General features: G+C 47.3%; 1 protein-coding gene across 14 annotated transcripts in view; it reads right to left on the reverse strand.

Moving 5' to 3' along the window:
* Positions 1 to 25,643, reverse strand: part of TIAM1 (TIAM Rac1 associated GEF 1) — a 176,327-nt gene that overhangs the window by 81,867 nt on the left and 68,817 nt on the right. For 6 of the 14 annotated variants that reach the window (XM_066977962.1, XM_066977952.1, XM_066977958.1 and 3 more), the window contains one exon: positions 25 to 1,004. In XM_066977962.1, the coding sequence (XP_066834063.1) occupies positions 25 to 993 (969 nt within the window). In that variant the 5' untranslated portion in view covers positions 994 to 1,004. Of the gene's footprint in view, positions 1 to 24; positions 1,005 to 4,709; positions 4,866 to 6,062; positions 6,242 to 6,343; positions 6,360 to 25,643 lie in introns of those variants that run through there. The other 8 variants (XM_066977986.1, XM_066977990.1, XM_048071388.2 and 5 more) reach the window with 4 other exon arrangements.

Here is a 25,643-nt window from a genome sequence, read left to right on the forward strand (position 1 = left end):
TCACAGAGAACAGAAGAGCCTTACCTGAGTAGTTTTCGCCCTCCTGCCTTGCATGCTGTTACTATGGCTGATCTGCGGGTTGGTGGCCCCTTCGGAAAGGCAGTGGGACTTCCTGCAGGGCAGCGTGTTGTAATTGCTGTAGGAGGGCGCATCTTCGGCAGCGCCCGACGCCATCTTATGGCCGCCGATATCCGGGATGTCGGACACCAAATTCCGGCAGTACCCTCCGAAGGCATTGCGTGGGCCTCCGTTTATGGCAGCACTTGGGGTTTTGGGGGAGTACAGATCGCTCATGGAGTTGGCACGCTGGCAGGCAACCAGCTGCTGGGGGCTGCCACCAGCCTCCGTCCCCCGGGCCGCCTCGCCGTCCTTCTCTTCGGCCAGGCCCAGGATTTCCTCGTTGCTCGTCAAATGCTCCTGGCTGAGGTCAGAAAGCGAAAACTCCAGGCTGTCCTCGCGCCAGATGTCGGCCGATTTGGAGCGCTTCTTCTTGAAGCTGGCCGTCTCCATGAAGCCCGTCCCGTTGGCCGCGTAGCGGTGCGGCCTGCCGTCGCTCTCGGCCAGGAAGGGCGGCTCCTCCCCGTAGAGCCGGCTCTCCTCCGAGTCGGGCATGCTCTGGACGGAGGCCGCGGTGAGGACGGTGCTGCTGTCCACGCTGGGCGTAACGGAGGAGTCGGTGTGGTAGGAGACGGGCCGCAGGCCCATGTCCACGCGGTCCACCCAGATGGGGCTCCCGAAGTCCTCGAGGTTGGCCTCCTGGGCGAAGGGCTCCAGACCGTTCTCCGCCAGCGACTGGGGGATGCTGGGGGTGCTGCTGGAGCGGGTGCTCACTTCGGAGTTCCTGTGGATGATTTTTCCAGAAGAAGCGTGCCGGGTCCGGCGAGAAGCTTTGTTGGAGAGGCGGAGCGAGCGCGAGGTATGCTTGCGGCCCAGGCTGGCGTGCTTGTCTCCGTAGAAGGCGTGCTCTACGTTTTGGCTTTCCGCGTTTCCCATGGCTTCACAGTCTGCAAGGAGAAAGACCGGGGACCGTTACAGTAAGCAAGGCTTGCTTTAATGGTGGTAACTAATTCAACAGAATTAACTACGGGAGCTAGCAACCATACCAGCAAACTTACAGATACAAATCAGATAAATCAGTACATAGAGAAAAGGCAGACCATTGAACAAGGAGTGTAGTAGAGGGAAAGAATAAACCTTGAAGACTGGTCTAAACTAGAGCCAGTTTATCAGAAAGTACACTATCAAACTCAGCTTTGCACACATTCACTTGATTATTGATATCAGCTAACCCTCCACAATTCTAGCCAATGCTACAAATTCAAAAAATCAACATGCAGATAAACAGTTGTGGTTATCTGCATGTAACGAGATGCCAAAAAGTAGATGGTTCTATGTCTTTATCTGAGATTTCGCTTTTTTTTTTGCTAGGAACCACGAGCTGAAGCACCAAATAGCAAAGTACAAATTCAACTGTTCGGTAGCAAGGTAATAATAGGTTTGATTTCTGGAACAAAAAACAGTGCAACATTAATCAGGTACAGAGAGCCCCACACAAGAAAGCTGTATTATGAAAAATACATTAGCATGAGTGACTCAGACTACACAAAAATAACCTTTCCTTCCTACTCACTCTGAAGCAGATAGCTAGATCTAAGCGCTTTGATCTCGTGAAGAGAAAACTGAGCTGGAACATAGGGACTGGGTTTCTGTCCCCATCTCTGTAACCAGCCTCCTGAATTATTAAGTTGTGTGTGTCCCTCCGCAAAACGGGTTTCCCGTCTAGCAGCTGGGAGTCAGGATCTGGATTCAACCTTGGAAAACACTTTGAGATCTGTGATCTCACTCAACAAATGTCAGAAATATTTTTTTGAGTAGTATTGACTCCTTCTGGCCGAAGAGCAAGAAGAAGAGCAAGAAAGGTAAATGTTAAAAGTACATGGCTGTTCAAAATTAAACAGGAGAGATCCTGAATTACACACAAGACAATTATATCTAGACAAATAGTCCATTAATCTTTAAGAGAAAATCTAGGACAAAGCTCCCTCATTTTGAGATATTTCTATCAGTCTTGGTTGAAAAAAGAACGCCTTCCTGACAGTAATCTGGAGTCTTCAATTTCTTGGGGCAGTTTCTTCTCCTTTAACAGGACGCGCCAATGGGTATTGAGCCAGATGCTCAGAGAGTGAACGTGATGGCGTATTCTCCCTCGCTATCTAAATATACAAGATCACTACTGCACAGAACTGAATTAGCCCTACATAAATTACACAGAAAGCGATGAATCGACCGCGTTAAACGTAGGCACAGCAGTTGTGCCGTAGGCTGCTCTGGACACATATGGTGGAACTGAACTTCTACAGTAACGTTTCTGAAAACAGTCAGAGGACAACACCACTCAACTCTTCTGCCCAGCTAAGTAGGTCATGTCTGAGGCTAAAAAGCTGCTCGATGCTAGAGCAACAGGCACCTCCGGCAATATCTGGACATTTCTGTATCTATAGTAAATACACTCACGTGCCAAGTAAACTATACCAGGAAATACCCTATGTCTACTGAAATTAATGGCTGAACTCCCATTGACTGTCATGAGACGTGGTTATCATGAATTGTTTAGAAAAATAAATGTGCTGAACAGAGGGCAGGTTTTAATCTATAAAAAAAAAATGACAGCATTATAAATCCCTGGGTAGGGTTTATTATTCCTTAAAAGCTCCAGTTCTTTGATATGGACTGGACAGAAAAACAAACGTCAGCTAGCTTTTACTTCTAAAACACTTTCAAGCACAAAAACTGCATTTTGTCTTCCACACAGATGTCTAATGCCAGACCTCAACACTCCCCCTCTTGCAAAATAAACCCTCTTGGGGTAATGCTTTTAGCTGCTTTGATTCCAAAATTCTTGCTAACCCTACTTTCTTTTGACAGGCTTTCCACCGGCTGCAAAGCACATCAGAGCATGCAGTCATTTCCCCCCTGTCTCCAGCCATGCAACCATCACTTCAGTATCTATTTAAGGAGAAACAGCACTTTTAAAAGTTCTCTCGAAACCATGAAAGATTAAAGAGTGGCTCTTTACCTCCAGAGACAGAGCTGCAGAAGGGCGGGAGTATCCCTAGCGCACCGCACAGCCCGGCACACTTGCTGATGAAAACATGGGGCTACAGAAGGCAGCACTGTGCCTCCACCTCAGTGTAGCATCTGTGCAGAGGGGGCAAAATTTAACCAAACCAAAAAGCAGCAGCACCAAAGCCTCCTTGTGAAGGAAAGGAACAGCAGCTCCGGCTGTGTCCCCAGTGAGAAAAGACTTTCCTGGAAGGAGGGAAGTCTTTCCTCCGCAGACGGCTGCAGGAATGTTTACTGAGCAGTTTCACACAATGAGAAGTATCTGCTAGATACTGGTGAGAGAAGTGTCAGACTTCAAAGTAAATAGCTGTCCCTTTTTAATTCGGTGTATCGGCGCTTCAGGTGAGGATGCCTTTGCAAATCCCGCAGACGGCTATCTATCCGGGCGATTAGCCCAGAGTTCACTCCTGCACCCAGGGAGGACAATTTCAGAGGCCTTACTGCGATCCCACCGACTTGCCCAGCAATACACAATACACTGCAGGTGTGCACATACCCATAAGTGCCAACGGGTCGGGCCAAGGGTGCCTGAGACAAACAGTTCCCCGTGGGAGGGACCCCCCTCCTCCCTTCTTGCCCCCATTCGTGCCACCCCGCCACATTTCCCACTGCGCATTTCCACCAGTCATCCCGATCCAATTCAGGCATTCATTGGATCATGCAGCCGCGTTCACTAAAACAGCAGAAAACAAACTAAGAAGAAGAAAAAAAAAAAAGCTCTTTTTTAGTTTATTTTGCTGGGATTGAGTGGAATTCACGGGTGCAAGTGCCAGCACAAGAAAGCCTACATTTGGGACACGGTGAGGATGGAGCAGCGTGGCTGGAGGGTGACATGGGGGCTAGGGAAGAGGGGACAGAGAGATGCAGGGAGCAGCATTTCCCCATTCCTGACAGCAGCAAGATGCTCGTTCAGCGCACACAGACGTGGGAAGGCAGCCCTGAAGCAGACAGTGCCCTCAGCTAGCAGGAGCAGGCGCTGGGCAGGGGAGGGGAGCCCCAGCCTTCCCCTCCCAGGGGCAGCAGCAGACACCCTGGGGCAGAAATGTCTCCAACTGCTCCAGCTCCAACTGCCAGATGCTGCCCGTCTACAGCTTAACTGAATTTAGCACACTCAATGAAAAAAATCTGTATCAAATTAAGAAAATGAGTAATGTTAATGGGAGTTGCATGCGAACGCTGATAGGACAAAGGCTCCCCTTGTTAGCTCACCCACCTGAATCCAAAGGTGACCATTAAAGACCTATCAAGGTACCTACAGGATACCACATAAATCAAGTATGACATGTCTTGATGCTTTAAACAGGTCTGTCAAGCACGGCCAAGGATTGCGACGTGTCAGAAATCTGTTCTGAATTATTCTCCAAAGCCAGCAGAGATTAGTGTGTACAGACCATGTATCACAAGCAGAACCAGTTGGAAATTTTTCAGCAGAAAATGTTGATTCATCAAAACCCAAACTTTTTGTGGGAATAGACCGGTTTTGATGAAAGGCTTCTCTGCTCCAAGAGGGAGAAATCTGAAAACCGAAGCAAGGAGGCAGGCACGTCTCCTGGAAGAGGCACCAGCTCAGTGACTCAGTTGCTTACCAAAAACGTGGAAGACCAAGATTCGTATCTGCAACCCAAGTCAAGCAAATGAGGGGTTGCAACTTGTTCCTCCACATCCTCAAGAGGCAGCCTCTGACCATCAAGCTATCAGCTGCTCTGGGAAATGGCTCCCTCTCCCAGAAGATCTGCTCCTTCCTAGTTCAGAGCAGGAAGAAAGTCAAAGTCATGGAAATCTTCACGGGGCCAGGAAAGTCACCTTTTAGCCAGCTTACACATCAATAAACAGTAATGATTTTTTTTTTTTTTAAAAACAAAGACTTAACTGTGCTATCAACATTAGGGTATCAGCAGGGAGAACACAAATCCTGCAGCAAAGCTTTGGACAAAACAATGCTCCCTATATCAACTACTACTCTAAATAGACAGGTTGAACTTTAGCTGAACTGCTGAGTTTTTGCTGGATGAGTCATACAAAATGGTTACGGATTAAGACGATCATGTTCTAGATGACCACTGATGATGGTCCCATCTAAGAATCTAATTTTCTTTGAAAACTCCAATTTTTCCTTTATCTTCCCTTCCCCCTGATATTAAGTATTTCTTAAAGCAATCACAAACCCAAGATATTAATTTCAAGTAAACCCAAGGTAGTAACTCTCAAACTTCTAAAAAGTTAGGCCTTTAGATTCCAGAAGAAAATGTGACATATATTAACTTTCAACCAAATTTGAAGCACCTCGCAAGACAACAGATTGCAAATTTAAATTTAGATTCTAGTGGGAGGCCCTGGTGACAAATCTGTATTTTTCTCCTGGAGTGGAGCTTGAAGGCTGTGAGAACCAGAACAATGATTAAATCCACAGTGAGCAATGATTCTACAGAAATAAACTTTTGCGCAAATCTGCCAGCCAACAACAAAGATTTTTACTGAAGTCACAAGAACCGCATAGAAAAATGTACAAGGCTAATAACCAAGTGCGAATATACACATTTTATTGTAATTAAAATGTGCTTTTTTCAAAAGGGGAAGAGGGAGACTGAAATTCCACAGCAAGCCTCTGAGTTTCTCAGAAACTCCAGCAGTATATTTAATTGTTTTCAAATAAGAACCTTTTAACCAGCCATTTCTTTTTTTGTAAGCCACTCTCACATATGTTAAAGCACGGGATGGACTCCAAAAAGGCCCTGCAGGCAATTCAAATAAGAGGAGGAGAGAAGAGAGAGGGAGGAAGGGATGTCATCAGTAGCTGCTTGATAGCAATTCAAATGCCTTTGTATTGCTAAATGGGTGTAACCATAAACCACATGCAGCTTATCCAATTTTTCCCCCTCCCACGAACCATTATACAAACACAGCAAACTCCTCAAGAAAATATACGGACACACATGTACCTTCCAAGGCAATACTGGTATCCAGCGCAACCTTCCCCAAGAGAACTGTGGCATTTAGAGGTATAGAATTGCAAATGATACCAAAATGAACAGTTACTGGGATTGCAGAAGCTGTCAGCACCTGCCACTCAGCGCCTCCATTACTCTCTCGTCAGAGTCTATGACTATATGCCAAAAACCTGGGGAGAAAGAGGGGAGAAAAAAACAGAATCAGACAAAGGGTTAGCAGGAACAGCTATAAAGGAGGACATATTCTGCCAAGTCCTGTTATCATCACTTACCTAAGAAACACTGTTCGATACAGCATGCAAATGCTGTTTTTAAATTTGAATTACGCAATCTGAGGGGAGCAGAATGACCGAAAAGCCCAATCAAATGCCTTGAGCCCAGGCTGCAGAAGGCACGGAGCTCCCCTTCCCGCCACTTTCTGCAATAAAAATCCCTACAGAAATTAATGTGCCCCTGCTGGGGACAGTCTGTCTCATGCAGGAGCAGAAAAGGTCAGGTCAGAGCACACACCTGTGTCTGCTGCTGCTGCAGGAGTCCGAAAAAAGCCACTCAAAAAGGCACCCTCCGACAGACACGGGTTTGACTGCTCGCAGCAATGAGGAAGCAAGCCGGCCGGGGAGGGGGGGGGGGGCCCGAAACTGAGAAACCTCAGACGAAATGTCTCTGTGCAGACAGTCTAATTTATGAAAAGGGTAGTAATCCGAGCAGTGATTTAATTAACATTTTTCAAGGACGAATCAGAGGCGTACGGCGGAGCACTGACATGCGTTTTTGTGCACGGTGAAAGGCTCGTGGGGTTAATTGCGCTCCCGAAAGCGCGGCTACAAGAGGCAAGTCGGTGCCCACCGAGGCCTCAGACAAGCCACAGGCTACACACACGCACTCGCACGGGTACCGAATCCCAACACTTTTATTTTTGGCACCACTGGGAAGGGGCCTGGCGAGCAGCCACGTGAGGCCTAGTCCCGGGAGACACCACAGGCCACGGGCCCACCTGAGCACGGGGTGCCTGAGGCACACCGCTGCCCCTCCACAGCCCAGGGACAGCGGCGAAACAGCAACAAAACACCGCAAGCCCAGTTTTACGAGTTAAAAATACTTCCAAAAGTCTCAGGGGACAAAAAGCAGTGGACGAGATTACTAATGCCTGTCACGTTATTAGAGCTGTTTGGTGGGGAAACTGTGATCCCCACTTGGCTGGGTGCTCAAAAGAAATGAGAGTCACCAGCTCCTTTCTAAATTAAAAACCTTCTCATTTTCTTTTTCCTCCTTCATGTTCCTCTCTCTGTTCCCCACCTCCCCCTCTCCCCCCAAGCTGTTGGTTGAGATCTGAAAAGCAGTTCATGAATTGCTCAGGAGCTGGCAGAAATTAATAAAATGAAGCTCATTTATATTGAAATGGACTCATTACCATGCCAGCTGCCAATAGTTTACAAGACTGGAATCTTGCTGACAAACAAGGTCCTGCAGGCGAGAGGCTTTCCACCTGCACCCACCGCGTGATGGATAACCCTGCGAAGTGCATTCCTCACCTCCGGAGGAATAGGAATTGTGATAATCTTTTCTTCAGATGTCTGCTCCGGCCACAGAAAACTTGTCCAAAAGTAGAAAAAAACAGATGCGGCCGAGCATTATCAGGCTTTCCAACGTGAAGTGGTTTTTGAGGAGTTTGTAATCCAGTCAGAAAGATCTGCTCCAGGCCGAAGCGAACTCTGGTCGTTTGTGCAAGAAAGCAACCGCAATGTCACCCGCCTCACACACTGCCCACACTCCTCCAATATAAATTGTTCTCTGGACTCCCCCGGTACACCAAAGTTTAAACGAAACGAGTCATTTGCTAAAAAGGTGAAAAGATCCAAAGTGGATGTTTACAACTGGAAGCTGGATTATCCAAATTCTCACTCAGCTCTAGTACATCTGAAGGGCTGGCAACATCCTTTGCCACGAACAGATGAGTACTCCTGCACACATGGTTCCTCCAGAAGAAAAGGATTTATCATTACCCACGGACTCATTTCTGAAAAGGTTTGTTCCTATTAACTTTTACAGCTTGGAGAGAATTTCCCAAATGAAATCAAGCTGCACTTTTCAAGGAGAACATCAGTTTTTCCTACTTCTCCTTGTCTGCCATTAAAATGCACCTCACCACCACACATCCCAGCTCACCCCAACAAGCCCCAGTTGTGCCACAGCAGAAACTTTGGACGCCCTTCAGTGCCAAAGTCTCAGACGAGGACTTCCCTCCAACAGGGCAATGATCAGAGGAAAGTCCTTGTGGCAAAAGGGGATGTTCGTGCTCTTCCATCAGGAGGAAAGAGGGCAGTGAAGGGAACAAAGGGGCTTGCTCTGGTTGCTTCCTGGCACAGAGCCCGTGCCCACGCAGGATGCATTTGCTCCAGGTGTCGCCGGACACTTGCTGTACTAGTGGAGCCTGACCTGAAGAGGCAGGAGCCGACTGCACGTTCAGACCACCAGTAACTTGCCAGCCACTGTTCTCAGGGCTGATGGACGGCTGTAAACATTCACACATGGAACAGCCCACCTCACTAAAAAAGAAATATCAAAGAAACGTTTTCAAACTGCTATGCTCAAGACAAAATATTCAGCCTTAGAGCTGGTTCCTGCAAGCATGCACGCACGAACACACACACATACACATTTATGGTGCATGTACGCCAGTGCCTACATATGTCAGTGCAACTCCTCTTGTTCTTTGAAGGTCTGGAAGTAGCACAGCTGTATTTATTTCATAGCCACAAAACAGTGCCTTGAAAAATCAGGCCAAGGAGTTCCCACAGGGCTCAGCACACAGCAGCTTAAGTCAATCCAAACTGAGGAAGCTCGCAGCAAACCACTATGAATGGATTAAATGAACGCATCGTAAGGAAGCAGAATATATTAAAGGAGCACCTAGTTATTCATCACTTCTGCTACCTGCGATTCTAGGTATGACAAAGAGAGGTTTGACTTTCACATGCTGGGATGAGTTTGCAATGCCAAGAGATTAATAAAAAATACAGCGCACGCTTTCTTTTTGCTTGCAGACACTCGACGTGAGCATTAATAGATGAAAAATATGGAAGCTGTAGTTTTCTAAAAGCCTCTTTTTCACAGTAGAACCCTTCCTGTCCAGCAAGAAAATATTAGCATGCAAGTACATCTCCTTGTCCAGCAAACACAAAAAGCTGGCTAGAAGAATGACAGCTCTCTTTCAGTTCCATCTTTGCTTTTTGATTTTATGATGCATCTTTTTTGTCAGATTCAAAATGCAACTGCAGATGTGAGATCAGTTGGTCATTACACAAATCTTCATCCAGCTTTGTGAAGCCCTCAGTAACTCTATAATAAAACACCAGGATGTATATACATAGACAGGAATGTCCCATCATTTCGTACAGAGAATATTTAATATTAATCAGTGGCTCTGGGCTGTATTCCCCACCCACTATCCTAGTTCCACACCATTGTAAGTCCAGTGTTCAATCCTGTCTATGAGAGTGGAGAATCAGGCCCTTTATTTGTAACTGGAGGCCACATTTTGTTTGCCTTTATTACCTCTTGTTAAAATGAAATGCTGCCAAAATCAATGGTAGCATCTACCCTGAGAAGAAGGTAAATGCTCTAGCACGCCCCAGGGACCTGCTGCCCTGACAGCTCTGGCTTCTCCCCATCCCATATTTCTGTGCTGCTCACAGAAAATAAAACAAAATACAGCCACCCACCAGAGATGGATGGATGGATGGATGGATGGATGGATGGATGGATGGATGGATGGATGGATGGATGGATGGACGGATGGATGGACGGATGGACGGATGGATGGCAGGAAGGCAGGCAAGCAGGAAGGAAGAAAGGCAGGAAGGCAGGAAGGCAGGAAGGATGGCACTGAGCTCAAGGTCCAACTCTAGTGGATTTCAGAAGCTGGTTTACTTTTAAACCAGTAAAAAGACAAATAAGATCCTCTTTGTGTTTTCCTTATAGAAAATGTCATAGAAACCTTCTGTTTGTGAGAAATATGAATTTTAAACCAACCACTGCTTGAACTACCTGTCAAAGAGAGCTCCTGAAACTGGAGTCCAGTGATGATGACCATCCAGACGAGGTTGGGGAGGGACGCCCACACATCTGCTAGAACCAGCCAGCAGCACTGGAACTGCAAAAACTCTTCACAACCACCTGACTAACACGCAACCTTTGTGTCTGTCATGGTTAGGAGAACAATGCTGGGTGATCGCTCCAGATGGAGAGGAGGAGAAAGAAAAATAAACCCACATTCCTTTTGTGCAGAATTCATAAAGAAAAGATGTGGGAAGCCTTGTTCTTCCAGCTGTAGCACCACACCTATGAGAATTTCTAAGGATGGGAAACAAAAGCGAAGAGAGAGAAAGGGAGGAAGGTCCATCAGGAGACCCACCATCTCTGTGTGACAGTCAAACATCCCCAAACCACCGCTAAAGAAGACAAAAGCAGACACATGGCACTGACAAATCACCTTGATAATACATTAATGGAAGATACCAGCAGATAGCCAGCCAGCCCAGGGGAAAGCCCCCTGTTCAGTGTTTCTATATTTATACTAGGGGATGTGAATAATTGACACGATTGAGGGCTTGTTTGTTTTCTAATCGCTTTTACAAGCATCTTCTGTGTTTCAAGTCTTTCTCCTTCCCTTCCCTTTTATTTTTAATGGTGGGAAAATCCCCCTTTTCTTCCCTACGGGAAATCTGCAAGGATTTACACGTTTAAAGAAAAGGGCAAAGCAGGGAAAGGATTCTAATTTCAGATCATCAGACATAAGCAAATCTCCGGGAAGCCAAGAGGGCAACTCCCTGGAGCCTGTGGGGCAGACCAACAGCAGCTTGCAGGCTGCGCCCTGGGAAGCGGAGGGGTTTTGCAGCCACGGGGGAGCTGCAGGAAAGCAGGAGCCCACTTGGCCTTTGTGGAGGGCAAGAAGGAGAACGGGAGCTGGAAGGACCACGCGTGCATTTAGGCGTTACTTAAAAAAGGAAAAGAATTCCCCAAATACAGCTGAAATAAAAATAAGGTGTGGCCTGCTTGTTTACCTTAAGGTTATACATTATTGTTATTACACTTTGATTGAGAAGCACTTTCTGCCTGTGCCAAATGAACCGAGAACTGCTGATGCACAATGAGGATGGGACGTGCCAAATGCACGGAAAAAAATGTATTTAGAAGTAACAAGAAAAGATGTTCAGAAAAGAAGACAAAGCACCAAGCAGACAGAGCAGTGCACTCCCTGCGTAACCAAAAACCGGGAGCGACGGTGCTGCTAGCAGCGAGGCAGCTGAAGGACAGAGGAGGAGGGAACAGAAGCGGGACACGTTGGATGGACACTGCAGGCATGGAAGAACCACCCAGAGCGATGGTCTCGAGCAATAAAAACCGAAACCCTTGGCTTGAATGAGCAGGGAGCCACGGCAGGCAGGATGTGAAGGAGAAAAATGTTGTGGAAAAAAAAATTAAGGCCAATAATTGGAGGGGGGCGGGATTGGAGAGGAAGCGTTTAGCGTGTATCCTCGTTGAAGCACATAGGTAAGTAATGTGATTTTCAAGCAATGCCAAAGACCTCACACAGATCATTAAGATGGTGCCTGAGATACGAACACAAGTATCTAATTATAGATACCCCAGCGTAAGTACCAGGGAGGGATTCCAGAGGTCTAAGGAAAAACACACGGCAAATTAAACTCAGGCAGAGCAGCTCTCACGTTTTGGCTGCGTTCGCTCTGATGAAGAACGAGGTACCTCACCGAGGTACAGCAGCACTGCAAGTTGTACAATTAGCAGAAAAGACGTGAAAGTCACAACAGCTTCTGCGAAGAGGCCACACGGGGAGTACAGTAGGGAGAAGACTTAAAGATGAGGATGTCCTTTTAAGATGATGCCTTGCAGAAGTTCTGGTACCAGTAGGCTTCTACTTTTAAATGGGTATCCAGCAAGACTCAGCCGTCGCTGAAATCATTTGCTGGTGCCAGCACGCTGGGCTAGGAAGGAGAGGCTAGGGGCTGCAGTGCTGGCACAGCAGGACAGGGTTTGTGCCTGGCAAGAGATGCCATGAAGATGCCACGCTCTGGTGGGACAGGGCAAGGTGGAGGTGACAGCGGGACAAGCGCTTGCTCAAGCCGAAAACTGGGGAACCCCCTGGCTGTGGGCAGCTGCTACCAGCCAGCACCGGGAGCTGCCGCTGAGCTGGGGCTGCAGGAGGGGACGGGGGAAACAAAAAGGGGCCCCAGGTAAGGAGGCGGCCGTGCTCCGCAAAACCTGGCACTCGTGACTGCAATGCTGTTTATTCAGAGCCTGGAAGGAGAGGCGAGCACGCTTGTAACCACACGGCTGCTCTTCTTGCCTGGTGCGGTGATACCAGCCACACCAGAGCAGGTTTCTCAGCCTGGCATTACCATAGGACAAACCCTCACCATTTTGCCAGCGTGCATACAAAAAACATTCATGCAAAGCTCGGCCGGTCTGTACCAGCTCGCCACTGCCAAAGTTAAATTAAGCACGCAGATTTTATCTTGCACGTCCTGACAGAACCTGATCGCTCAAGCGCCGTCACCGAAAGGCGTTCGCACCGCGCTACGTCTATCTGGGCCTACCGGTTTTGGCTACAGCTCGTCTGTCACACCTTGACACCGCTCCCGAGCTCCCAGCCCTTCCCCTGAGGAAGGTACGCCCAGCACCGAAGGCCACACGCCGGGTGCTGCTCCCCTAAGCCAGGCGGGGCAAAGCCTACGGGGAGCTGCAACCCCCGGGACGCGTATGGAGCTCACAGGGCTAGAGCAGGACTGGCAGCTAGTGTTTCTGGGAGGAAAAGCCCAGGCTGCCACGAGCCAGGGTAAGGCAGCTTTGTGCTGGAAACTGAAACCAGCCAGCTCTGAGCCTGGGCTCAAATGAAAACGAATGCTTTGCCTTAATTTTCAGTAAGGGCACAGGGGAACAAAGCCGCGCGAATACCACATCTGAGGTATCTGAGGAGCACGATTCAAAGGGTTTAAAATCTGCCAGTCAGCACGAGTTTTTAATCTGCATCCCAAAACTATGAGAGAAGTGGTACAAGAAACCGCAGGTGTGTGTACAAGCATTTTTGTATTAAAACCTGCGGATCAGGATCACCGGAGAACGAGTGATCCGAGGAGTGACGTACCTGCCTCCTGGCCTCCATCGCGTGCAAGGCTGGAGAACACATCTGAGAGAGGGAACAGCACGGCTAGGAAAGGGAAACTGAGTAAAATGCCACACAGATTGCAGCATGCTCATCTGATCTCCTTCTCCAACAGGATAACCCATTTTCCGGTGGAGGGAAGGGCAGAAGGTATCTTTCTGGGAAATGATTAGCTAAGCTGCGGATGACAAAGAGTAACATAGGAATTACGATATGCACAAGAAACTTTGCAAAGAGGCTGAGCTGTAAGGAGAATTATCTGACTCAAGGGATGAGTTTTTTTAATGCTTCCAATGACGGCATGCGAAGAAAAAATGTGCTACTGACTTGTGCTATTGACACAAAGCAAGAAAGTCACAATATACAAGAGACCTTTTGTCTCGTATTGATCACAGAAGACACTGATGTGATAAAATAGTGATAAAACAGCAAATGTAATCAAAAGATGCACAAGCCAGGTTTTCCCAGAGGACACAGGAGTGAATGCTGCCACAGAAGCCACTGACCTCATCCAGAATAGCACGTGCAATCTTCATCATCCATGGCAAAGGCTAACACGTAGCAGAGTACCTTCAAGAAAAGCAAGGCAGATGCAATGAAGCCTGGAGCTTCATTCTGAGAGGTGAAACAGGATTGTCTCATGTAGCAAAACAAAAAGGCTGCAGAAAGACATGATCTGTATTTACAGGCAGAAAAAGATAACTTAAAAAATTCATCAACTGAAATAGATGTATACGTAGCAAGAGGCCCAGTTGTTGTTCAAGTTCTCCTCCAGCTTTGCAAACTACGGTGCGTACAGGAAAAACGTTGCTGCTGGCACACACAAACTGCCTGTAATCAGTGTAAAGCCAGCACTGCAGAATGGCCAGCTGTGGGGTTTGTACCTTAGAGCTCCTGACACCTTAGAGAGCAGACGTCCAGAAAAAGCTTTGGTTTTCTTCTTCTTGTGAAAACAATTCAAAAAATACCACGGGGAGAAGGAGCTAGAAGAGGTGTTCCAAACCCTTTGTGAGACTTTTCCAGCATCGGGCTCTCACTTTCTCTTACTGCCTCCCTATTTAAATGCTATACGAAAAGCCTAAGTGGCTAATTACAAGACAAACTGTTGACAACTGTCCCAGGAGCACCCTATAATGGCATTCCCCAAGACAGCCTTACGTGAAGGTGCCTCCCACAGGAGAGGAGGAAAACGAAGACTGAGGGCTCTCCGGACAGAGCACTCTCATCTGGGCCTCCCCTGTCCTGGAGGAGCGACGTCCTCTCGGCTACAGGACGAAAAGCAGCGTGTGGGTGCGTGCACGTACACGTGTATCTGCATGTGCATTCATGCAGGGGTGAGGGTGGGGAAGCCACTCTTTCTTTGGTTTATTGATCTGTCTGGAAAATTAAGCTTTTGGTTGAAAACACTCGGTGAGTTTAAGTGGCTGTAGCTGAGAGCCCCGGACCCAGCCACGAGCCTGCCTGACTCCGTCTGCGAGCTCCAGCCACGCAGCACGGGCTGAACACAGCCCTCCGCGGGTTGTAACTGCTTCCAGAGTTTCTTAGCTGTCCCACATCCATAAACCACATTTCAGTGAATAAACCATTCACCAAAAAAAAAAGAAAAATTGATCGCCTAGCCCGAGGTGAAACATTACCAGAAAGTCACCAGGTATTGCTATTAGAGAGAGTGCTACAGAGCCTGCCTGCCTGCCTGAAGTCCAAGCAGAGCATCGGTGGAAAATTGCTTACTGTCAGCTCTGGTTCAATGCTTTCTTACAAGAGAAGGTCGCTAATAAAATATTCTACCTTAGTATTTGTAAAAAGAACATTTTTCTTACCTGTAGCTGTTACACTGTGGGGTATAGTCACCTAAACGAAACACTATACAGTGCTAAAATATTATAGCATACATACATGGGGTTTTCTTTTTTTTTTTAAGGAATTCTAAAATCCATATTAGAAATGCAAACATTTACCGAAACAATAGCTGTACCTCTTCAGAAACGCCAGGCTGGTGAAATATCAGCCACACCATCAAACGAAGACACCGTAAATCTGCACAGCACTTTATATTTTCAGCAGCACTAAGTGTCATTCCCTCATTTCAGTGCTTCACGTTGGTATGCGGCCCAAAATAGTCCTAAAAGAAAATAACTAGCTTCCTCTTCAAATTTAAAGAGTGGTAGATGATTTTAGTAGCTGAGAAAGCTACCGATATTTTCTGTGGCATCATTCCCAGCCCATATGAAAATAAAACCGGCGGTAAACGCACACATCGTGTATTTGTGAGCGTGCTGATCATATTCACCTATGCCCAAGTTACAAGTGAATTATTCAGCCCACCTGAGCTCGCAACAGCTCCTGAATTCACATAAACGGCATCTGGCTGACAAAGGAAGAGACTTCGAAACTGCAGGAGCGACCGCTCTTTTCCCCTGACTTCCCAGCACTGTTTTTATAGGTACGCACAAGGGACCCACACAGGTGCTGGAGCCTCCGTAACGCGAAAAGCAGCACCGTGGAGAAAGATCCCACTGTGTTACTGGACAAAGTGAGTTTCAGTGAAACGGGTGTTAAATATAGTATTGTGGAGCCTGAATTTCAGGCCTCTTGCAAGCTGAGTTTCCTCTCTTCTCTGCCCATGCCACCAGGAGCGGTGACGCTCCCGTGCCTTCTACTCCATCACCAGCCACAGCCTCACTGTATCACCACGTCAATCCTACAGACCTATGGCAGAAGGGGTAACTTACTTTCCGTAGCAAGCAGACACACCACAAAGACTACTGCCATTCTTAAAGGGAATTTTAAAAGGAAACCCCCTACGCTATTTTCGACAGGCCGAAACAAAGAAGCAAAGGGCACCTTTACGACTGAGCTAAACGAAGACTCCTTCATTTTGCAGTGCTGCCTCTCTTTCTGAAAGATAGCCCTCTTTGTGCTGGTCCAGAGGTCTTTACTGTTGCGGTTTTCAGCTCGCCAGCAGAGAGCCTGCCCTACAGGTGCTCTGGTGACCTCTGGAAGTTGTGCCATCAGACAGTCTTCCCACCGTTAACGCTCACCTCGTCACACAGCGTTGATGGGCTGCACATCCCATCAAATCATGCAGCAGTGAAATGAAAATACTCCCAATAAAATTCCCTCCTGCACTTGTTTATTTGTTGGTTCTTTTTGTTTGCTTGTTTTTTACCACCCCTTTTCAGAGCCAACACACCTAAATGAAAAGAGGAGGAGGAAGAAAAAAAAAGCCAATGTTTTGCACTTCATCCTTTATGGTTTTCAACCAACCCAACTCATCTAACGCCTCCGTCAAAAAGTTATCTCCCGGACAATAAGGGAGGGAAGACAGCTCTGTGCAGTGCAGGAATCTAAGCATGGTCTCAAGACTCAAGACCGATTTAAGCTACAAATATTTGCCAGCAGAGATACGCCAGTCACAAATTTGATAGAGCATGACCTCTGATTATGCCTGCAGAGCCCACTGCAATACAGTTATATGTGCAAAATTGTGACACGGCTTATGGTAACCTATTTTTTTTCCAAGAGAAAAACAAAGTGATAATAAGCTACTCCAGCCAAAGTGCTGGTTTGCTGGTGAAGCATCGTGGGGATGCTTTTAAGTGCCATCCGCAGAAGAAGGCTTTGTACCGCTATAGCGATGCCACGTGGGTGCCCCATGGCAGCAGAGGGCTGTTAACACGTATCTGTACTTATCGATGCGATGCCTTTCTTTTCTTTCTTAAATCAATGTTGGTGTTTTTGGCTTGCTGAGAGGGGAAAGTACTTCTTCTTCCCTCGCCGGTGCGCTGAAGCAGCGCCCAGCTGTTGCAACACCGAGCTCTCCTTTCTGAGACAGACACTACACGGGATTACTTCCAGCCTGCGAGGGTGCCAGCTTCTGCCTGCGCCGAGGGTGGGCAGAAACCTCAGGTCTTCTGTCAGGGAAAAAAAGTGTCTCCCTGCACTCTGCTGACACCGTCTTTTTCTTCAAAAGGAAGCTGTTGAGCTTATGCATATCAGCCTCACGCGGAGCAAGCCGCCACATGAGCAACCCGGCACCTCTGCCTGCAGACACGGCAGCTCCCCTGAACGCCTCACCCAGGGCCTGGCCCGAGAGCCCTGAGAAATTGGTGTCAAATTCATTCAGTGGGCCCCCAAAGTAGCAGGGGGGTTTAAAGAGACATAAACACAAAAGATCAGCCCAGCTTCTTCACTTGCTGAATTGCAACTGGAAATTCTTCTCTGCCTCATGCACACAACTCACACCAAAAAGGAAGAGGCAAAAAGACCAAAGAGTGAAAAAACAGGTTTAAAAAAAAAAAAAAAAAAGCTCAGAGAAACAACACGTTATTTCCCTGTCTTTTCTAAAAATCATTCCCTCAACAGTCATTTTTAGCACCCTTTTTTCAGGCTGTGCAAGAGCCTCTAAGCCAGCCCTGCTCGCCCCTCTCCCAAGGGCTGCCCCATGGGGCTTGCCTGCAGGGAAGGCTCCTTTTTCTCCTCCTTCTTCTCCTCCTCCTCCTCCTCCTCATCCTCCTCTTCCTCCTGCCCTTCTGTGCTGTGTGGCCCAGGAGACCCAATGGCCCCAGCGAGGAGGAGGAGGAGGACACGAAGGCAGCGACTCCGCAGTCCCAGGAAAAGCTCGACGTGCTGCCCAGCTGAGGAAGGCGCTGTGCTGGGAAGGACACGTGCAGCAAACACGCCGATAACTCCCTTGTTAACATATGTACCTATAAAATGTATGTTAGCAAAATGTTTATATTTAACTACATCAAACACCCCAAATCCCCACAGCAGCTACACTCGGGCAGAGTTTCCAAAACACAGGCAGACTCCCTCATCCCCCCACAAGAAGCACTCATTGTGTTAAATTTCCAAGAGCCCGACGAAGACAGCACAGACTGGAGAAAAAAACACCTTTCTTTTAGCCTGTCTCATACACTCAGGTAACTGCCCTGCTGTCCTGCTTGTGACATTTGCAAGGCTGCAACCAGCTACCAGTGTTTCTGTAATCTTATATAGCATCGCAAACAGCAAACCCACTAACTGCGACATTTTTGTGGGATTTCTCTTGGTTCGTCTGTTCTGGAGGTTTTTATCTATAAAAGATAGGGAACGCTGACGGGCTTCCTTTGTTTGCGCTGTTTCAAACCAGATTCACCACCTTTCAGGGCTCATTTCATGTTTAATTACGAGATTAATAATTATGGATATGCAACCAATCCCTTTCAAAGACAGTAACATTTGAAGAACAACTTAACGTTAAAAACAAGAGCGACGCTCCTCCGAGCAGCACCCGAAATCCCACTGCACCGATTAATACACAGGACAGCATTTAGCCTGACCACTTCTCGGCACAGCGGATCACAAGGGAGACGTAATTCAAACCAGACCTGCCTGCAACGCTCCTGAAATGAAACAAATAAACCACGACGGCGACAGCTGGAGCAGCGCTGGGAGGCCAATTTCCAGCACCGCGGCGCTCGCCACCAGCTCGGCTTCACGCCGCGAAGCCCTATCGATTTCGCTGGGTGGAGGGAAAAGTGGGGGGAAGGGGGCTCGTGGCGCAGACCCCATCCCGTAGGAAGGGAAGGGGGCTGTGGAGGGGGACAGGGCCACCTTTGTCACTGGCTGGGACCCACGGCAGCCCGGTTCTGCTGAGCTGACCGAGGAGGATTCCTGCCTCTGTCCCCCAAAACCACATCTCCTTTTTTTTTTCTTTCCCCTGGTGCTTTCCATTTCAAAGGCACAAGTTGATTCCTGGGCGTTTTTCCAACCAAAAATTTCCATCGGGCTCTTTGTTTGGCCCTCCCGCGGGTGCCCGGAGAGGCGAGCCCCGCGGCAAGCCCCGCGGGCACGGCGGGGACGCTGCGCCGCACGCGATGGGGCACCCGTCGCCGACCCGCTGCCAGCGGAGCCAGAGGGGCGGCCGGGCGGGATCGCCTTCCTCGCGTCTCCGGCTCCAGAATATGCAGCAGCCCTAATGGGAAAGGGTTACGAACAAAAGAAAGCAGACATTAAGTTTGGTGTGTCTTATCTACACCCAGCTGTGGGAAAGGAGGAAGGCGCTCGATTATCACTTTTCGCACAGGTTCGTACACGCCTCAACATATTCCCTGCCTCTTAAAAAAACATGAAAAGGAATGTATAATCACTTTTGCAGGGCACCTTTCCGCTCCGGCTTGCAGAGTCTGCCCTGCATGTACTTTTCCCATCGCAACGTAACTTGCAAAACATTTTACACAATGAGCACCTTGAACTTTTAAAGGCAAACAGCTTCCCCCGGCCCCACCAACACGTTAGGCAGAGGCTCCCATACTGGCTAGGAAAAATGCCCTGGTGAAATTTGAATGTGTAGTTGAAAGAAAGAAAAAAAAAATAAAAGCGTGAAGTGGTTTGTTTACAGGGGAGGTGCAGGAAACTCTGGCCAAACGTGGTCACGGCTTCTTCACATCTCCACTGGCAGCAACGCCTCCTGCTCGGGAGCCTCCGCTTGTGCCGGGCTCCTGGTGGCTCTCAACTTCCTTACCGAAAGGGTTGTGTGGCATTGGAATGGGCTGCCCAGGGCAGTGGTTGAGTCACCATCCCTGGAGGTCTTCAAAAGACGTTTAGATGTAGAGCTTAGTGATATGGTTTAGTGGAGGACTTGTTAGTGGTAGGTCAGAGGTTGGACTCGGTGATCTTGGAGGTCTCTTCCAACCTAGATGATTCTGTGATTCTGTGAGGCTGCTCCTGTGGGGCTCCCAGTCCACCAAAGATACCCTAACCATGGGCAGGAGGAAGGAAAGCGATGCCAACCGTCTGCTGGGTAACCCAGGAGCATCTCCCGGAGCCACTCATAAAGCCCGGTGCTGAACGTGAGGGCCGGCTTTTTGCCGAGGGATTAAACTACAACAAAACCCAGAACACTAGGGAAGGCAGCTAATGGGATTGGGAATATCGGCACAGGAAGAGAAACCAGAGGGACTGTAATTAACCTCGCTAATGAGCAACAATGCTGGAAAAACTCTAGGAAGGCTCTGCGAGGGGATTTATATGCACAACAGTAGCTCACTAATGCTCTGTCCCTACAATGCCGCATTTACTCAAGAGATAGGAGAACACAGCCCAATTTCTTAAATTTATGTTCGGCAGATCTATTTTGATCTTCCTCCTTAAAACCCGACTTCCAACCACGTTTTGAAAAGGAAATGAGTCGTCTACTTGTCTTGACAAGTGAGCAACACCTGCTCTGGCGCTTTTGGTTTTACAGTATTGTTTGGGTTTTGTGCCTGTTGTTTTTTTTTTTTTTTCTTAAAGCCCAACCTAACAGGCTTAAAAAAGGCCCATAACCAGTTTGGGGAACAATACAGCAAAAGACTTTATTCATCCAGCCCTTTGTTTTCAGCAAACATATCCTGACGTTTCTCTGTCAATACGACGCGAAAAATGCAGAAAATGCAAACACAGGCGGGATGGTGCTTCAAAAGGAAAAGGGAGGGCCCTGCTTGGGATTCCAGTTCCTTCTGACAAAGCCCCTGTTCTGGGATATTTCTGTATCAGCCAGAGACCTTCTTACTGGAACTTTAAACAAGGAGGGAAAACACAGCAGCATCCTGCTTGCCAAGCGCCATTTGTTTGTGCAAGCTTTCCACAATCCATGTTCTTTTCCCCACAGAAATCCGCTGTCCACTCGCAGGGAAGGTATTTAAATGCCATAAAATGAGACCTGAAAAAAAGCTCAGTGCTGGTGTAATGCAAGTCGGCTCCCACTAGACTCAAGGGATGTTTTTATAGGAATACTTACATGGCTGAATTTAAGCATTGTTCTGTAACGCCACATCGAGGTGGTTTTTTTCAGCTATCACCCTGACAAGCAACTTTATTAAAAAGAAACGAGATTAAAAAATTATGCAGAATTCCAGACAGAGTTAACCCATAACTCATGCGAGCAGCTTGAAGCAGGGATCAATGCAAAGCAAGGATTGCTAGCCCACAGAGCAGCAATGAAGCCATCCCTGTGCTGGTTTTTTAGTGAACTTTCAGATGAAGATTAATGGGGACAAGAGGACAGCTCTCAGTTTAACCTGTCAGCCAGTCACTTTGTACTAAATTGAATTACGAATTGTTGATCCCGTAAGAATGCTACTTAGACATTTTCTTGTGGCATACACTATTTAAGACGCTATCCATCAAAATGAAACAGAAAATAATCTTTTTGTTTGCTGTAAGTGTGTGATATTGCCCAGTTAATTCATTCATGGAGTTTGAGGAGAGTATTCAAGAGGAGAACGCAACACAGTGCGAACAGACAAATGAGATGTCCCAGTTGTACATATTTTCTAATGCAGCGGGACAAAAGCAAGCACTAAATAACTAAACTGAACAACGGGAAATGCAGTTCACGGTACTAACACACAACAAGAAAAGCACAGTGTTCTTCATTTTGCTGGTACCTCTGATGTGCCAAGCGTAACGTGTTGGTAAATTCCTACAGAGCGGATGTACGTGCCACAGACCATTCTCGCACTACCTGGAGGTGTCCGTGTGACAATGGGGGCAAGAAATAGCCAGCCTGGCTGACGGCCAGGGGGTGATCTCTCAAGCCCACAGGCTCAGACACCCCAGCAGCTTGGCCAGTGGGTGCTGAGCTGGGGTCTCCTCAGCAGACGGGAATCTGCAGGAGGGGTCTAGGAAGGCACGTCCACGGCTCGCTGCCTACCGACTTCTTTCCAGGGATTCACACCTCTGCTGGATCGGCTTTAGGGATGCGCTAACAGAGAGATGTTGAAAGCCACTGCATGAAAGTACGATATGAGCGCTGGAAGGGGCTTGAATTTGCATATGGAGAAGGATAAATCAGGATAAATCACATTCAATATCATGGCAGCTAACCATAGATTTTAATTTAGCTGACGTGATACCAAATATGACATCCCGAACTAGACTGGCCATGAAGTTGTGATTGATGTCACATGAACTAACTTGACGCTTCACTATCAGGCTTAAATGCATTACATTTTTGTTAGTTAGACTGCCCTTAAGCAAGACCTCAAATTCTGCCAATATCTCCAAATCCATACAGATGGAGAAACACTGATGCAATAACTACCCCATTTTTTCTGAGGAGATTACAGTGCTTTTCATGAAAGAAGCCAGGAAGCAATTTTAAGATGGCAAGGCAGTAAATAGAATTAGATTTAGAATTAGGAGACTAATAATTCCATTTTTAATAAGGGAAAATGACAAATAATTAAAAACTAATAATCGTTACGGAAACCCTGCTGAAATATTTGTCGGTTTTAAATTAAAATGGTTTCGCAACGGACTAACAAAGTGTTGCATTTAGAATATTTTCAGCACTCCCTTACTGAAAAAAAAGGCACTTAAATTTACTGCGTTTTTAATTAAAAGAATAACAGCACTCGGAAGAAAAACCTGGTAGAGCTTTATGGATCTTCGTGGATTACTCTGCACCCTTGGTTCCATCAGAAGTGAATAGGAACATCTGCAGGAACTTCACCATGTTGTTCAAGCGAAGTTTGAAAATACTACGTTTCCTAACACAAATTTTTGATAACGCAGTGTTTTCTCCTTTCTCCTCACCCTTACATTTTTGCTGCTTCATGGCTTTGCCTCATTCTTTCCACCTGCAGCGAGGGACGATAAACATCAAGGGAAGGCTGCTGAGGGTGTGGCGGCTGAAGGGATCTCCACGGGCACACCCCGGTGCGCTGCTCTGGCTTTAGCTCAGGCGCACGGGCTGAGCGCTGCCGACGCTGCTTTATGAAATATTTCGTCACCGCCGCTGCAGGGGCGGTAACTTCCCATGGAGGAGCAGTTCGGACGGCTGCGGGCAGTCGGTGAGTCAGTGCCCGGCTCAATTTGCTGCTGCAGAAGACAACACCCTCAGCTACCTTTTCTTCTGCACTTTCAGGACCGAGCGCCCCACGTAAATGTTAAGCACGGCCACTGCTGAATCCCTTGTGCATGCCCCAAACTCTCCTCAGCTAGTGGGAGATTTAGAGGTGGGAAGAAACCTGACTCTGGTTGCCATGCCACCTTTTTGGCAATAAAATGAAAAAACTCATTTTACTGAGATTTTGTACAGACTTACAGCGACGTTGCCTCCCTGGGTGCGCTTGTATCTACATGGTGCCACCAAAGCTGACCATGCTGAATGAGGCAGAGGAAACCTCGCCATCAGCAGGGAAATTCTCACCTGGGGAGCCCACGGACCTCTGGGTATCTCCAAGGGGAGTCAGCTCTCCGGGCATCCCCCAGGATCACGCCTTGAGGAGCTGGCTGTCCAACTCCCACTGCACAGCCAAACGTGCACGCACAGCTCTGACGACAGCCCAAAGAAAAAGGCTATCTGCACCGGTCTGTGGCGAACTGGAAGCATAAATGGTCACTTGGTGGAAAAAACACTCAATTTCTGTATAAAATCCTGATAACCCAGCCCAGCCCAGGCACGCGATTTGTATGCCTCGCACTGCAAGGGATCAAGCTCTTCCCATACATTTACGTTTAATCCTTTTAGCGTTATTACAGTGTCATAATGCAAATAAAATAATGGCTTTCGAGTGTGGCTGTTGAGATAATCACACTGAGCCAGAAACAATCAGAAACCCTGAGTCCTCAAATTCATGATATACACTGATCAGCTAATGCTAACAGGTAACACTTCAGAACATGCTCTGCGCTGCTGAGCAAATTCGACAAGGCTATGCAGTGCTGTCCCATCAGGCAGAGCCATTTTCTGTCATTAGCCTGATGAAATAACCTGCAGTACTTGTGTCGGGCACGATCATGCTCCTGTTGTTTTCCTTACGCTTTGACTGTTGCTTCTTTTCTCATGTTCAGAAAGATCTTAGGGGAACAGCCAGATCAGCTGCGTGGGGGATGTTTCTCAAAGGAGCGCACATGCCTTTAAAGCTGCAGAGCCTTTTTTCCTAAATCTTTAAATTCCAGAGGATTCCCTTCCATTGTGAGCTACAAATTTCAGAGGGCAGCATCCAGGCTGACAGGTTTATTAGTTAATTTAGTTGTGAAGCTTAAGAGGAGGCCGTATCTTGCAGCTAAGGTACTAGATTAGGGCTCTCCTCTCAAATTTAATTCCACGGATTCACCGGCAAGTATCTTAAATCTCCCTGCGCCTCAAATCTCCTTTTACAGATGGAGAACACGCTTTCCCACATCAGTGAAATAAAGTGAGAATAAACCCATTTATATAAGTGAGGTGCTCAAGCAGATGAAGCTGTGATGACAAATACCTAGTTAGATAGGAGACGGTACTCAACACTGCCTAATTTCAGCAGGGCATCAAAAAACCACAACATCATTTCACCTCGTGTAAAAGGCCTCTCTGAAACTAATTGAACGGAATCATATGCAGCTCCTTAAGAGCTGCCCAGAATTAGCCTGCTATACAGACTTGTAGGACCCACTCAATTACTTGGAGGTAATATTGCAATAAATTGTAGGTCAGGCATGGCGGAGTATGAATCGCTGGCCTCCGCCATTCATCTGCTGGGCTTAAAAAAAGGAGGTCAGAAGAAGATAATCCTCTTAGTGCTCTGTCAGTTGTACTAGTGGAGACTCCAAACGTGAAATTTGGTCCAGCTTTAGCCATAAGAAATTAATTTCATTTGCCGATAATCCCAAATCTCTGCCTCTTGAGAACCCCGGCCGGGAGCCTCGCTCGGCTCCAGGAGCTGGGTTTTGGTGGGGATCTGAGAAAGTGGGCAAGCAAATGCTACGGAAGGGTTGCAACAGCCTCTGCACAAATTCATTCATTTCTGAGGCCTGAGAGTTTTCCTAATATAATCACGGCAACAAGTTTCGGTACCTTCTGACATGATGAGGGTAAAGCAAAGCCAGCATCAACAAGAAGGCACAAAGTTGCCATCTCTGCCTTCCGTACCAGGTTCTGAGCAACACCAAGACATGACGAATGCCTCTCTGCAGATTGCAGCAAGGCGAGAAATTTGGTCATTTACAGAATGAATCAGTAGCTCTGAGAGGAATAAAACGTTCTAAAAGCTTTTACCTTCACATATTCAAATGGTTAGTTTTTCAGAGTATTCAGTTAAAGTAGAACTCTAAATACCTGTTGGAAATCCTTAATTCTTTCTCATCAGCATAACCCAGTACCAAAACCCATCTTCTCTTGGCTTTGTTTTACTCCTCTCTGAATAATTTGGGACCCAGGCATGCTACAGAGAAGTGAGTTTAAGCAACAGGTGGGCAGAGGTTTCAAAAATCTGACACTTCTCCCTTAAGTGACTCATTTTAGGGCTCAATTAGCAAAAAGTGCATTAAACATTAAAGGGATTCCTGCACAGAAATAGCTCTCTGCAGCTGGCAGGTCTCGGTGCACTTAAAGTTAGATGTTCCCTCTGATGAGCAGGTTGAAGACTCTTACAAAG

Source organism: Anser cygnoides, chromosome 1, assembly GCF_040182565.1.
Source record: "Anser cygnoides isolate HZ-2024a breed goose chromosome 1, Taihu_goose_T2T_genome, whole genome shotgun sequence".
In the NCBI taxonomy this organism is placed as follows: domain Eukaryota; kingdom Metazoa; phylum Chordata; class Aves; order Anseriformes; family Anatidae; genus Anser; species Anser cygnoides.